The 16,470-nt window shown below is 34.8% G+C and overlaps 2 protein-coding genes across 3 annotated transcripts; both read left to right on the top strand.

Annotated features, from left to right (window-relative positions):
• The first annotated feature begins 910 nt into the window (after positions 1 to 910).
• LOC143067815 (toll-like receptor 2) lies at positions 911 to 3,674 on the top strand. Of its 2 annotated transcripts, none has more exons than XM_076241376.1 (2): positions 911 to 1,018; positions 1,361 to 3,674. In XM_076241376.1, exon 2 carries the CDS (start codon positions 1,366 to 1,368, stop codon positions 3,535 to 3,537), a length of 2,172 nt encoding a protein of 723 aa, XP_076097491.1. In that variant the 5' UTR covers positions 911 to 1,018; positions 1,361 to 1,365; the 3' UTR covers positions 3,538 to 3,674. The 2 variants fall into 2 exon arrangements, with proteins under 2 accessions (XP_076097491.1, XP_076097490.1); XM_076241375.1 differs by lacking the exon at positions 911 to 1,018 and adding an exon at positions 1,224 to 1,260.
• A 1,505-nt stretch (positions 3,675 to 5,179) lies between these two features.
• On the top strand, positions 5,180 to 9,526 carry LOC143067816 (toll-like receptor 4). Its single transcript, XM_076241377.1, has 2 exons — positions 5,180 to 5,411; positions 7,322 to 9,526. Exon 2 carries the CDS (start codon positions 7,330 to 7,332, stop codon positions 9,484 to 9,486), a length of 2,157 nt encoding a protein of 718 aa, XP_076097492.1. The 5' UTR covers positions 5,180 to 5,411; positions 7,322 to 7,329; the 3' UTR covers positions 9,487 to 9,526.
• The last annotated feature ends 6,944 nt before the right edge of the window (positions 9,527 to 16,470 follow it).

The raw sequence follows: 16,470 nt of genomic DNA, 5'->3' as shown, positions 1-16,470 counted from the left end.
CCTTCGACAATGAACAAAACTACCGTTATGTAAGCTATAAAAGTCCCAACAAGACACAATTCCGAAAGTGAAACTATCAATGAATCTGAAAATAGAATTTAAAGTTCAAGTTATATTTAACTGAGATATTTAAAGAGCATATAGGCCTACCAGCCCTTTAAACATATAATTCTGTATTTGCTTTCTATGATTTTTACAAACCCATTTGTATTTTACATATTGTGTCATGACAATTTCTATTCGCAAATGTTGTTAACGCATAAAAAGTTACTTTAAATAAAATTTTAAAACATCATTTGAATGGCCGTTACTATCATAAAACATATACCTTTATTTTTGTGTTCCATTGATGATTCTTTTATTGTTAATCAAAAGACATTGTTCTACCTAAAAGTATGAAATATGAATGCATTATAACGAAAGAATCAAGATGTGAGTATGTACACGAAGCTCCCCAGATGCATATATCAGTGGTGGATCCAGAATTTTCATATGTGGGGTCCAACGGACTGCCTAAGAGGGGGCCCATTGTCTGCCTGAGAGTGGGGGCGCTCCGGTCATGCTTCAGTGATCCGGCCCTACATAATCAGCAAAAAATTTTTTTCAGAAAAGGGGAGTGGGGCTTAAATCCGCCTCTGTATATATTATTATTTGACAGAAGAAAATGGACATTACTTAAATCCTATATGAATTTTCTAGATTGTGCATATTTTGAATATATACTATAAACATAACAACAACTGTTACAAACAGAATAAAATACTAAAACAAAACAGATTTAAAGCAACAGGAAAATACCACAAACAAAAACAAAACAAACAAAAACTAAATAAACAAAACAAAAAAACTAAGACACGAAATGCACTTTTAATTTGCCAAGATGGGGAATTTTCTCTCAGTTGGATTTACAAAAAAATCTAGGACACTGGAAAATCCTACCATTTAAACTAAATGCTAATAATAATTTGTTAAAAGGTTATCTCGATATTTAGAACGGTGTGCGGACGACGATACTACGGTATGTGATTATAAAACATGTATTATATCATATTAACATTTTTTACTTTCTTTAATTGAAAACTCAACCGTTAATGTATTTATATTTTATAAAAAGTAAATCACATTTTTATTTACAATAATATGTGTTTTTGCTCTTAAAAGTCTGCACTTCGTGGCCAATCGATAAGCATATAAATACATTTTAAATCGTATGAATTGAAAGATATCTTATGACAGTCCGTAAAAACTATTTCGTGAAAGGTAAGTTTGATAAATACACGCCAGAGCAACTACATTGTCAATTAGAGAAAGAGTTTGCTCGCATCAGTTAATGCTAATTTCTTGTGTTCTTTTTTTGTAGAAACAATGAGTAACTTGTTCAAATGGATATTCCTCCTACAAATAGTAATTATAGCAAGTGAGGATATGGATACAGTTCAATGCAAGTACCCATGTAGCTGTAACTTCAAGACTAAATCAGCAACCTGCAATGCTCGTCATTTACGGTATATTCCAAGGTTACCATCAGATATAAAGACAGTCAAGTTTGTTCAGAACAATTTCACATATCTAGATAAATACTTTTTCAGGAATCTGACTTCTAACAATCGAATTGTAACACTCAATTTGACTGATAATCTCATACACTACATTAGTACCAACGCTTTTCTCGAATTCAAGTATTTAATGACGCTTGATATTTCAAAAGAGCCCAATCTCAACATTACTATGCTACAACAATCTCTGTACAGTTTACCTGTGAGACAAATGTCCTTTATTCAGTTTTCTGGGAATGGATGGCGAACTCTCCCAACGAACTTCTTTTTACCGTTCATCAACAGCTACAGGACCTCATTCAGCATTTCCCTGACCAGAAACAAACTTCAAAGTATAGATTCTAAACTTTTTTTATTTCTTCTTAATCTGAAGACATTAAATCTTGCTTGGAACTCCATTAAAAATGTAACTCTAGAAAATGCAATATCCGTACGAGTTCTCAATCTAAATAGTAACTTTGTTCGTGACATTCCTGTCTGGTGTGGTCCCAGAAATAAGACCATGGTTCCTAATCTTCAGAAATTATACTTAAGTGACAACTCAATTGCTGAAATGGATAGCTTTTCATTTAGATGTCTAGGAAACCTCAAGATATTAAACCTTGATGCTAATAACTTCCGCACGTTGCAAAGTAACACATTCAGTGAACTACAAAGCCTAAATACATTGTACATTTCAGAGAATACCAGACTTAAAACAATAGAAGACTATGCTTTCAATGTGTCTTCTTTACAATTTCTCTATTTTACACGAAACCATTATCAGTTTAACAAAGGAATACACTACAACTATAACCCGAAGAATTTATTTATGCAATGTCCTGATTTAGAACAACTAGATATGTCATACAACAATTTGCCAACCAGAAACCAGTATAATTATTTCCGAGATATATTTCGTCCACTAGTTAAACTGAAGATTTTGAGGCTAGAAAGTACATCAATGCGTTCTTTGCCATATTATGCATTTCCTACAATGAAATATTTGCAAATTCTAGATTTGCAGAAAAACCTTTTACAGGGATGGAACAGAAGTGATCAAGTGTTTGGAACCAACTCGTCACTAAAAATATTAAATCTACGATCAAACTTGATTCGAGTTGTCAATAAAACAACATTCCCGTCAAGTCTGTTGTTCTCGCTTGATAAGCTCGATTTGGGTGAAAACTATTTTTCTTGTAGTTGCGATCAAATGTGGTTTCGCGATTGGATACGGACGAATTTTGAATCAAAAATAAGTTACAGTAAATTAATGTTGGTTGGTTATCCGGAATATTATAAATGTAAGCTACCTGGGGACATGAGAGGCGTGCCTTTACAAGATTACAACCCGACTGATGATAACTGTCAACAAGCGAACCCATTAATCATAACGATATCACTTCTTACGGGTGCAGGAATACTTTCGTTTTTAGTTATATTCATAATGTACAGATGTCAAACGAATATTCGGAATTACTTATATTTATGTAGATTTTATAAAAACAAAAAATCTGGTTACATACAGTTAGATAACTGTGAAGACTATGAATATCACGCATTCATCGTGTATTGTGATGCAGATAGAAACTGGGTTCATAACGTTTGTGTTAAAAAGCTCGAAAACGAAGAGGGTATGAAAATTTGCATTCATCATAGGGATTTTGACATTGGAGAACCTGTAACAGGAAATATTGAAAAGTACATGAGTAAATGTCGTAAAGTAATTGTTGTTATGTCAAACAACTTTGCTGAAAGTGAATGGTGTCAGTGGGAAGTAGACCTTGTCCACGAACGACGAAGGAGGCAAGGAAAGGGCGTCTCTCTTCTCATCATGCTAAGGAGTATAGATTCTAAGCATATGACAAATCGTCTCAGAGCTTTGTTAGATAGTACTCCACATCTAACATACTGTTCTGGTGTGGGCGAAAAGTTGTTCTGGACTGCGTTTATAAAAGGACTGAGAAAACCGATTGGTCATCCACCATTCGCTGTCGTCTGAATTGCGTTTTGTGTGTAGTTATCTGAGTAGTATTTCGCCAGTATAGTCATAAAGAAATGATGAGACATAAAGCAGTTTTTAAACCTACACCTTTGATTGTCTATTGGCGTGTTTATATATAAAGTATATGATTGTAACTTTCGTTTTGTATAAATGCACAAATACTGCAGTGTAACAGATAAACGAAATGAGACCAAGATTCACAACACATTTTTTGTTCTAAGTCATGACTTTACCAATAAAACACCACATAAAGCTTTTGAATTCGCGACAAACAAATAAAAAAAAACATGCTTATTCATTTAAACACAACAACAATGATTTTTTAGAAATATACTACTAGTATTTACCGGTAAAAATTGGATTAAATAGCTTTAAATCTATCAACTGAATAATAAGTGATAATTATTTGGGTCACATGTAAATACATGTATCAGCGAACATTAGAAATGCAGGAAATAAATGTGTACAAAAGTTAAGAAAAAAAAAACATTTTCGCAAAGTCACGAAATAAAGCATGCGTATTATCAAATAAAACTGGCAAAAGTTCAATCCACTGAGGAAATTCCTCCTGCACCCTCTCCCTGAAAACTTCAAATGGTCTTCCACTATAACCAGATAACATTATGCAGGTTATTTAGCTATATCTGCAGTTACCTCATTCAAACAAAACTGACGTATTAATGTACACCTGCAGTGGCGGATCCAGCCATTTTAAAAAGGGGGGTTCCCAACCCAGAGTAAAAGGGGGGTTCCAACTATATGCTCCCATTCAAATGCATTGATCGGCCAAAAAAAAGGGGGGTTCCAACCCCCGGACCCCCCCCCCCCCTCCCTGGATCCGCCACTGACCTGCAGGGTGGTGTTCTCGAAGCTATCTTAGGATTAGGACGTGTCCTAAGACCATCTTATGACAAGTCTTTGTCCTAAGTCGTGTTCTCGAAGCTCTCTTAACTTAAGATATATCACATTTTCGTCCTAACTTTAGGACACCTAATTAGGTGTCTTAAGATCATCATATCTTCATCCTAACTTTGTGCATTCTTTTTTCTCATTTGTTTACGTGAAGATGAACTTGAAAAGAGACGCACCATCGGTTATTAACTCGTATAAAGAAATTGTGCATGATTTTAAACTTTGAACTTCGTGTTTTTACGATACGATGACACTACGAATTCAATATTCTCATTTCAAAACAAATTGTTTTACAGTTTATAATATTTAGGACGTCCTAACATAAGATGCGTCTGAGATAGCTTCGAGACGCAACTTAAGAGTGTCCTAAGTCGGTCCTAAGTCCATCCTAAAATTGGTCTTATCTATGACTTACGACGAATCTTAGGATACTTTCGAGAACACCACCCCAGGGGTACAAGTATATTGATCCGATACTAGTATATCTTTTGTTTACGTTTTCGTTGGATTGCTGCTTTTTTTTTTGATATATCACAAATGATAATAATTGTGGTTTTCTTTAGCCTTTTGTTAATGTTAAATTATTTCACGAAACAAAACGTTTGTGGTGTGATATCATGCTGAAGATACTTGGTTTTTTTTTCGACAGAAAACCAATTATGATTACCTATATATTATATACCACAAAGTTTTGAGTATATCTGCATGAAATTCAACTTAGTCCGAGTAATATTCGTGTTACTTTTCGTACGAAACTCCGTCGTTCAAGTTTTAAAATCAAGATACATAAACACTCTTTGGAATTCCACCCAAAGGTATAAATATTTTGGGGTTTTTCCTTCCTTGTTTGAAAATTTCTGTAAATGACACGAATTACCTATGCAACTTTCGGATTCACCTATTCATTGAGAAAACACGGTGATGCACTACTAGAAATATATGAACGGAATGCAATAAAGGTAAGAAAGAATCTTCATTAAAACCCTTCTTTTGTTTTATTTTTAATATACGAGTACTGGTAATGCTATCAGATCAGTGTGTAATGGTGGTCATGATACGATCTTGACATATCTATACTGATCTATTGAATATGTATATATTTAGTGGATAGATATATTAGAACAGCACATGCTTTTTAAGGAGACTTGTTTAAATTTATGAGTGGAAATGGCAAATGTGAATATAAAGTTTTATAGCGTACAAAATAATTTCAGAAATATCTTGAATAATTTTTACACAACTGCTGTGTTCTTGTTGTTATTAATACGATATTACAAGAAATATATTTTGTCTCTCTATCCCTTTTTTTTCTTCTTTAAATTATAACAAATAGAAGAAATATTGAAATTACAAATATCATCAGCAAGACTAGATCTACAAATAAGTCCTGAGAGCCGAAATTTTGAGTCGACTTAATGGAGTTTTTATACCCCTTTAGATGACGTTTGTTAATCAATATTTTTTTCCTTTTTTTGCTTATATCTTGAAAAGAAATCTATAATAGGTAAAGAGAAATTTCAAATGGCAAAAAAAAAAATGATCTGCAGAAAAAGATCTACAAATGTGTCCAATATTATAGGAGTTACTGTCCTTCACTGATTATTTTGCCTATATTTTGCATATTATTTGGACTCAAATATGTATTGAAAAACAGCCAATATTGTAAGCAAAACAAGACCTAACAAGAATGTGTCCTCAGTACACGAATGCCCCACTCGCACTATCATTTTCCATGTTCAGTGGACCGTGAAATTGGGGTAAAAACTCTAATTTGGCATTAAAATTAGAAAGATCATATCATAGGGAACATGTGTACTAAGTTTGAAGTCGATTGGACTTCAACTTCATCAAAAACTACCTTGACCAAAAACTTTAACCTGAAGCGGGACAGACGGACGAACGGACAGACGGACGAACGGACGGACGGACGAACGGACGCACAGACCAGAAAACATAATGCCCCTCTACTATCGTAGGTGGGGCATAAAAAAATAAGCCAACAGAGTCAAAACTGACAATTACTTAAAGAAGTAATTGCCCTTAAGTTTACCCTTTTTATGAGTTGGGCAAAAACTAAAGGAGAGAAACTGTAATCAACAAATATTATCGGCATGGCAAGATCTACACTAAGCCTTGTTAACACAGACAATCTTTTGTCCGCTTCTTATAAAAGTTATTGCATCTAAATAACGATTTTAACTCTTTCTTTTATGTATTGGGCAAAAACTATCGTAAAAAAGAGAGAAACTGAAAACAGAAGATCAGATATACAAGATAAACAAAAATGATATCGTACTAATTAATATTGGAGAGTTGCAGGTGAGCGACACCTGCTCTTTTAGGGCCATGGCAAAAAATGACTAGTGTAAAACCATTCAAACGGGAAAACATATACAAAACGAGAAACGAGAAACACTTATGAACCACATCAACAAACGACAAATACAGAACATAATATTCGTGACTAAAGGCAGATGCAAAAAAAAAATGCAGCAGGTTTCACACGTTTTAAAAGGTACCAACCTTCACCCTTATCTGAAACAGTAGTGTAACATCACAACATAGAAAGCTGTGTGTTGATTTAAATGTTGAAATATTGAAGTTTTCTTATTTTCTTCTCATACACCTGTATGTACCTTACTCTTTTATTCTATTCAAATCCCCATAGGGAGGTCTCCGATAGACTGAGTGAGCGTAAAATCACTATAATCGATAGCAGACGACAAACAAGTTAAAGGTACTTGATAAAGTATTATTACCAACACAAGTATTGCGGTTGTCCACGCTGTTATGAAAATGATTCTTTGCTCTAGAGTCTTGTGTCTACTTATTTGTCATTAACTTAAAAGTATTAATTGTTTACTTTCAGTTTTGAAGATGCATTCGATAGTCAAATTTTACACTATTCTTGTGGCACTTATGATTATTGAGATGTCAGATGGGGAACCAGATTGTAAAATACCATGCTATTGCAAACCTAAACAGAAAACGGCAGCATGTGCTTCTCGTCACTTACATTATATACCTAAGCTACCAAGTTATGTGGAACAAGTTAAGTTTGTGGGAAATAACTTCACACATCTTAGTAGGAGTTTCTTTAAAAATATAACATCAAATAACAAAATCATTTTAATGAACTTAACAGACAATTTGGTGCTTAATATAAGTGTGGACGCGTTTGCTGACTTTCAATATCTAAAAACATTGGAAATTTCAAAAGAGGAAAAGCTAACCATTTTCTCACTGAAGAAGGCGTTTCGAAGTTTCAATACATCAATGATAAATAATTTGATTTTTTCGGGAAACGAATGGGAACATCTGCCTCCCGATATGTTCAAAGAGCTAAAGTTAAGTCGGATTCGTTCCTTATCCATGACTTCTAACTCACTGAAGGATTTGAATGGTGGAATATATTCTTACCTGACAGGTTTAAAAACCCTCAATCTAGCGCACAATGAAATCAAAAACATTAATCTTTCTGGACTTATTGTCTTGGAAGAACTAGTGTTAATAGATAATGATATTCATAATATTCCTACATGGTGTAATAGTACAGGTGATAGTTTTGTTCCACAACTAAAAGTATTGCGACTTGAAAGCAATTCAATTACCGAAATGAATAGTTCGTCTTTCAAGTGTCTTCGGAATCTTCAACAGTTGCGCGTAGATTACAATAACTTCCGTTCCCTAAAAAATAACACATTTAGTGAATTGATTAAACTTGACAGACTACACCTTTCACATATAACAAGGCTACAAGTCATACAGGAAACAGCATTTAATGTACCATCGTTAAAATCATTATATTTCCAGTATAACGGTTTCCATTTTGATAAAGGGAATAAGTTCAACGTTAAAACGATATTTAGCTATTGCCCAAACTTAACAACACTAGATATGTCAAGCAATTTTCTACCATCAATGAAGAAGTCTCAATTATTGAAGTTAATGTTAATTCCTCTGAAAAAATTAGAAAAATTAACCTTACCGGATACAAAAATTAGAGGATTGCCCATTGGTCTATTTCCTAAAATGAAATTCTTAAAGACTCTCAATTTACAGGGAAATTCCATAAATGGTTGGAAAGACAGCGAGAGAATATTTGGTAATAAATCATCACTTAAGACATTAAATCTTCAAGCTAATAACATCAGACTGGTAAACAAAACTACATTCCCCCCATCTATTTTATCATCTCTAGAATCTCTTGATTTGTCCTCGAATCAATTTTCTTGTACATGTGATCAAATCTGGTTCCGTGAATGGATACGGGAAAACTTTGAATCAAAATCAAAGAAAAACAACCTAACACTGATTAGTTATCCCGAGAAGTATGCATGTATGTTTCCCAGCAATCTCAGGGGAGTGTTGCTTAAAAACTATAACCCCACACCTGAAACATGCAAGGAGAAAAACTATTTTACAGCTATAGCAGTATCAATAACTTTCGTTGTTGTTTTGTTGATCGCTGTCCCCCTTTTGTTATATAGATGTCAAACAAATGTTCGCAATTATATTTATTGGTGGAGATTGTATAAGAAAAGGAAATCCGGCTACATGCGTCTAGATAGTGAAGACTATGAATATCACGCGTTCGTAGTTTATTGCGAACAAGATCGAAAATGGGTCCACGATGTCTTAGTTAAAAAGTTGGAAAATGAAGAAGATATGCGAATTTGCATTCACCATAGGGAGTTTGACATTGGGGCCCCTATAACAGGCAACATTGGAAAATACATGAGTAAATGTCGAAAAATTGTTGTTGTAATGTCGAACGACTTTGCCGAAAGTGAATGGTGCCAATGGGAAGTGGACTTAGTCCAAGAACGTCGTAGAAAACAAGGAAGGGGTGTGTCATTACTTATAATGTTACATACTATAGATTCAAATCATATGACTGATTCATTAAAGACCTTATTGGACAGTACTCCTCATTTACAGTATAGTAATGGCGTTGGAGAAAAACTGTTCTGGACCGCCCTGGTAGAGGGGCTGAGGAAACCGTTTGGCCATCCACCAGTTGCAATCTTGTAACTTCTGCAAAAAATTGTTTAATAAAAATATATATCTTTCATTAGGTTTTTTTAATCGTCAATGACCTAGTTAAACGTAGTACAAGAAACATTGTTATTTCTTTTCATTTATACGTTCAACTTTATTCTTACAGAATTTACATTTGTAGATAGTGTAGGCTATACCGGTGCTAATACAGAGGCGAAAGATACCAAAGGGACATTCAAACTGAAAAGTCGAAATGAAATGACAACATGCATGGCTAAAAAAGGGGAAAAAAGACCAATAGACAAACAATAGTACACAAAACACAACATAAAAAACTAAAGACCGAGCAAAACGAACCTTACCAAAACCGGGGGGTGATCTCATGTGATCCTGCTTTATATGTGGCACGGGACGTGTTGCTCATGTTTGTTCAAATCCTGTATATATCGGTACTAACTAATTGACCAATCATGTGTTACATTATGGTTATTTGATGAGAATGAGAGTTGGTCACAAACGAATTGACTTAGTAACGTGTATTAAGGATTCTACTTCCAATAACTTAATTTCACAATAAGAAATATTTAAAATTTCTGGTGGTAGGTCAAAGTACGGTCTTCAAAACAGATCTTTGGCTCACACCGAACAGCAAGCTATAAAGGGTCCCAAAAACATTGTAAAAAAGCGTAAAGCCATTCAAACCGGAAAACCTACAAAAAACGAGAAACGGAAAATAGTTATGAACCATGTCAACAAACGACAACTACTGAACATCAGATTCCTGACTTAATTAGGACAGGTGCAAACAAATGCAGCGGGTTTAACCGTTTTAGCACATGTGAACATATGTACTGAACGAATAAATTTGATCAATGATACAATGTGTGGTATGTGCTTTGTTCATTGTTGAATGCAGTATGGTCTATGGTTGTTAATTTCTTTGTCATTTTGGTCTCTTTGGGAGAGTTGTCTCCTGGCAATCATACCACATCTTTTATTTTGTATAAAACATAAAATATTAAAGAGATGGTATTCATACATAATGAAGGTTGCATGATGAATTGATGATATGTATACATATTTTTCTCTCTGAAATTATTGCATTTTTTTCAGCATTCATTGAAGCATAAAATATCATGTGATTACTGGTTGAATTTCTTAAGTCAGGTCATGTCAAAATTATGTATATTGTCAACATTTTAATTTGTAATCGGTTTAAATATCGAATCATTCAAATAGTTCAAACTGTAAGTTATCGGGGTATTACAATATATTACATATATAAACTACATATATTAGTATTTGGGATTTAAATTTAAAATACTGCATGTAATAAACATAAAGCCGTAAATACAACCTTTAATTCATAACATTTAAAACAGTATCGCTGTAAATTTGAATGACACGTATGAACAAATCTTTTTACATTTGTTGGATCTTAATGTTGCACTGAGAAAATGAGAAAGGCATTTGTACTTCTTTTTAGAAGAAAATCGTCATTGAGGATCAGAGTAATGGCTTTCAACAGTATTGTTTGCATGACGTACTTTACAATGATGACACTCTCAATGACATCTTTAGCGTGGTATGGAATTTTACCAAATATTTTTAAAAGTGATTTCAGACAACTTTTCCGACACAAGTGTTTTACTGGATTTGTCTTTTCTAATGCAGTTGGGAATTGTATTTTATGTCTCGTAACAAACACTAGTGTGAGGAAGTTTTTAACCAGATCAAAATCCAAAGATGTTACAGAAACTGAAGCCGAGTGTGAACACTGTAAAAGTCCGTCTCCTCCAAGATCTCATCATTGTCCTATGTGCGAGACATGTATACTTAAACGGGATCATCATTGCTTCTTCATGACAGTTTGTATTGGATATCACAATCAAAAATATTTCATATTGTATTGTTTTTATATGTTATTAGGTACATTTTATGCTGTGTTTCTTATCGTTAAATATTTAAAAGTGTTCTATAATGTAAGATTTTACGGACCGCAGACATTTATATTCCTCTTTATTGAAACATTCATGAAGTTCTTCACTAAGGCTGATAATGACAATTTGTATTTGTTCATGATAGTTATGTTGTTTGGATCATTATCAGCTGGCCTTCTCGTTGGCGGACTGTGGTTCTGGCAAATGTTGTTGACATTTTCAGGACAATCAACGTTTGAAGCATCTCGCAATATTAAAAAATATTCATCGTCCAAGTACAGGAATTTTATCGATGTTTTTGGAAAATACTGGCTGCTTTCCATATTGTAATATATATAGGGGGTTGAATCCGCGTTTCCGGAAATACTGTTCAGTCCGTATATGATTTTGTTATATACATGTATGTAATCGTAATCACATGTACTGTCTCTTTTTCGTTTTGCAAGTGCCATTAAAGGACGTAATTTTATTAGCTGTTGATATTTTGCCTCTCGCACCCCCATACAGGATCATTACATGGCGGAGGACCCGAAATATAACTTCATTCAAAGGACTTTATTTGTGTAAACCTGAACTGAAATGAACTGAAATTTTTTTTCCCCATAATTTTCACTGAAGTGGGAAAACCACGTGGGTGGTCAAATTTTTTAAGCAGATTATGATTTTCTTCAAGTTGCCTTATGAATCCCAGTTTTCTGTACGTGAGATTCATCTCATTACAGGCGTATTATTTAACATGCACATTTAATTTTTTTATCTGTACGTGAGATTTATCTCATTACGGTGTTGGTTTTTTTTTCTTCGTTGATGTCGGCGCCGAAATATAGCAATTTAAATGATATGAGCGATGGTGAGTCTACTTTAAGTTTACACTCATTAGTTGAAACGGACGACGAATTTACCGACGATTCACTTTTAAGTTCATATTTATTGGCACCGACTAGGCCTTCTCAAAACCAAGAATTAGATCAAAGTTTACATTTATTAGCCCCGACTAGGCCCTCTCAAACCAACACATTAGATCGTTCTATGCCAATTTTAACACCACAAATAAGTTTGGTTAACAGATTGCATCAAAATAATTTGACTTATAACACAAGTGCATGTTACACTACAAGTACGCCTAGATTAGAACATACAAGTATACCTAGAATAGTACATACAGCTGTCATGGAAAAATTAGCTCCGTGTAGGAAATTTGGGGGATATCCCCATGAAAATGGACTTGTTTTCTTGCGTGAATTTGACTCTTTTGCTACACTACATAATATCATGCCTTATGAAAACCAAAGGCGAATAGCAGCTTTTCACCTCCAGTTAACGGGCCCGGCCCTCACGTGGTTTAACTCATTAACATTCAATGACAAAAGCTCCTGGGAAAAACTTATTGAACTGTTTAAGAGAAAATATGTTAATCTCGATTGGCAAAGTCCAACAATCATGCTAGAAAATGAGGTTTTTGAACACATAAAGTTGTCACCGGGTCAAGCACTCGAAGATTTTTACTGCCAGCTTGTAGAAAAAGCTCAATTATTACACAAAGCTGATCATGATATTCTCACCAAATTCATCAAGGGTCTTCCCGAAAAGTTAGCTTTCTTTGTAAGGGCAGGTAACCACAAAGACAGTAATAGTGCACTATCAGCTGCCAAAATGGGCGAAGCATACGGGTACAGGTTACCTGATGAGATATCTGTTTCTGCCATCAAACAACAAATTACACCTAAAGCTGTTGTTGCCGAACAAAACCCGTCAGTCGTGCATGAACTGAAATCACAAATTCAAGATTTGACAAGTGCAATACAAAAACTTTCAGCTCAATCAGAACAGCCCAGACAGCAACCCCAAAATCGCAGGCAAAATTATCAAAATTTCCGTCAGTCTGATTACCCTAAAGAACAGCGGGATTACAATTTGAACAGGCGGCCCGAAAATCGTCCACCCTTTTATTGTCACGCTTGTAAAGGGCCACAACATTTTAGGCGCGACTGTATGTGGGATGGTGAAGGTCAGGCTAACCCAAGTTCACAATGTCAGCTCTGTAGTCAGTATGGGCATTCAGCATCACACTGCTTACGTTTTTCAAGACAACAGGGAAACCGTCAGAACCCGGGGGACACTGGGCACGCTCCCTCGGGCGACCACCCTTAAGTGCCAGAAGGCGTAGTCGCTCTCCTAGTAGACAACACAACGTACATGTACAATCTTGTAATTATACTTGTGACAATAATGAATCTGACTCATATGATAGTACTTGTTCTGAAATAGAAGGAGAGGAGTCATCTCGCCCCAAATTTTTATATATGCCAGTTACTATAGACAATATAGAGATAGCCGCACTTATAGATAGTGGCAGTTCCATAAATGTAATATCACAACAACTTTTTAATTCGTTGCCAGAACATTACCGTAATTCTTTTAAAAGTGCAAACGAAAAGATACTTTTGGCAAATAATGCGTCAATAAATATTGTTGGTACAGCACGTATAAAGATCAAAGTTCCGACTGGCAAACATTGGTTACATGTGTACATACTATCTCAAACCTCGAATCCGTTGATTTTAGGTACCAATTATTTATTTACTAACAAGATAGTGCTTGATTTTGGTAAATTGTATATAAATACTAAGACTGTGAAGGTTAAGTGTCAAAAACGAATTTCTGTCCCTGCAAATTCAGAATTTTTTATGTGGAGTAAACTTGGAAAGAATGTATTATACGGTACGCAGGGCATATGTACTAGTAGTGACTATATGAACAAAATAGGTTTATTAACAGCTAAGGCTGTAGTGTCAGTTGATCAGAAAAACTCAGTGCCGGTAAAACTAATGAACGTTACTAATGAACCTATCACAATTCAAAGAGGGAAAGTTTTAGCAATTTTTAAAGTATTAGATACTGATTATTCAATCACGTCATTAGAACCGGACAATGGTAAAATGCAAAGTGTGCAAAATGTTCAGTTAAGTCATAGAACGGAGAATGAAAGTGATGATAGCAAATTTTTATCTTACTTTGATATACCTAGTCATTTGTCCGATACTGAAAAATCCAAACTTAGTCAGTGTTTGCAGTCAAATAAATGTTTGTTTGTAACGGATGAAAATCCAGATTTAGGATACACAGACATTGTTCATCATAAAATATGCATGAAATCCGACTTTAAACCTAAAAACCAAAGACCTTATAGACTTCCACCTGATAAAAAAGAGGCCTTACGTGAACACCTTGATGAACTCCTTCGTCAAAATATAATAGCGCCAGTCAGTGAAACTGAGGATGTTCCAATAATCAGTCCTATTGTTTTGGTTTCAAAACAAGATCGAAACAAGAAACAAGAAGAAAATTCACAAAAGAGCAGTGCTAAGTACAGATTTTGTTGCGACTTTCGCTATTTAAACTCCCAAGTTCAAGATTTTTCGTATTTTATTCCTGATCTGACCGAACTAACTGAATCATTTTCTGGGAAAACTCCAAATTATCTGGCTTCAATCGACTTAAGCTCAGGATTTTTCCAAATGCCTGTAGATAAAGACAGCCAAAAGTACACTGCGTTCAATACATGTTTTGGAACTTTCAAATTTCGTCGACTTCCAATGGGGTTAAGTTCTGCGCCTTCATCTTTTCAGTTATTGATGGATAAAATTCTACAGGGATTGACATTTAAAGTGTGCTTATGTTACTTGGATGATATTCTTATAGCATCAGAAACTTTTGACCAACATATCGATGACTTGAACACTGTTTTCGGCCGCTTGAAAGAAGCCGGTCTTAAACTAGGACCCAAGAAATGTAGCTTTGCACAGCAGTCAGGCGTTTTTCTGGGGCATTTAATTTCCAGCAAAGGCATTCAGCCCCCACCGGAAAGGTTGCAAGCGATCAAGGATTATCCGTCTCCAAAATCTGTTAAAGAACTACGCCGTGTCGTCGGTCTACTAAATTGGTTTAGAAAATACATTACAAATTTTAGCTCAGAAATAGAACCAATGACAAAATTACTTAGGAAAAATATGAAATTTCGGTGGTCTGCGGTGCAAGAAAATGCCTTTCAAAAACTGAAAAATTTGCTTTTAAATTCACCAGTTCTTGCATTTCCAAATTACAATATACCCTTTCATTTGGCTGTTGATACATCCAGTAAGGGCATAGGATACGTTCTTTACCAGATTCATACTGATGAGCATGAAGAGGACATGATCAGAGTGGTCCGTTTTGGGTCAAAATCATTAAGTCGTTGGCAAAGATCTTATGGCCCCACCAAACTTGAATTACTTGGAATGGTGACTGCAATTCTTGATTGTTCTGTATACTTGCGTGGGCGTAGATTTATCGTTGAATGCGATCACCAGGCTTTAAAGCCTTTGTTTCAAAAACAGCTGAAGGGAGCAATTTATGAGCGCTGGATCGCCATACTCCAACAATATAATTTTGATCTTCGCTATAAACCAGCAAGGGATATGCAGGTTGCCGATGCCCTATCGCGTATTCCGCGGCAGGAGATTTCTGATGGATTTATTAGTCCTGATATTGAAGACCCATACTTCCCGTATAAGGAGGAAATAGTAGGTGATATAAACATTGAAGGTGGATACAAATTTCCATCATTTAGACATTCGGATTCTAGTGAAAACGACCAGATAAACAATATTCGAGTTGATCAAAATTTAACATCAAATTTTAATTCATTAAATCCGGATTATCAACACAAACCCGACTTACAAACGACAGCAGAATATGATGCCGATACGGAAGATGATGTTCCTTGCAAACAAAACAAACTAAAACGCAAAATTGTTTCAAAGAGAAAATTACTTTCCATTCCAAATATTAGAATAAATCCGTCCGAAAATAACCCAGTTTCAGTAAACAACACAGATATAGAGATCGTTTCCGACAATGATATGAAACAAAATATTGAAATACAAAATCCGACAAATACCGTAGATACCGATATAAGCGTACCATCAACAGATCGTAGTAGTGATGATCAATCAACTGTTTTAAATGAGCATGATTCGGATATTTTCAATCTTACAACGGATGTGAATACGGATCAGGATAACCAAATGAGACGTCA

This window comes from Mytilus galloprovincialis, chromosome 3, assembly GCF_965363235.1.
Source record: "Mytilus galloprovincialis chromosome 3, xbMytGall1.hap1.1, whole genome shotgun sequence".
NCBI lineage: Eukaryota > Metazoa > Mollusca > Bivalvia > Mytilida > Mytilidae > Mytilus > Mytilus galloprovincialis.
Note: the sequence above shows the minus strand (reverse complement) of the source record. Positions and strands in the feature narration are given on the sequence as shown.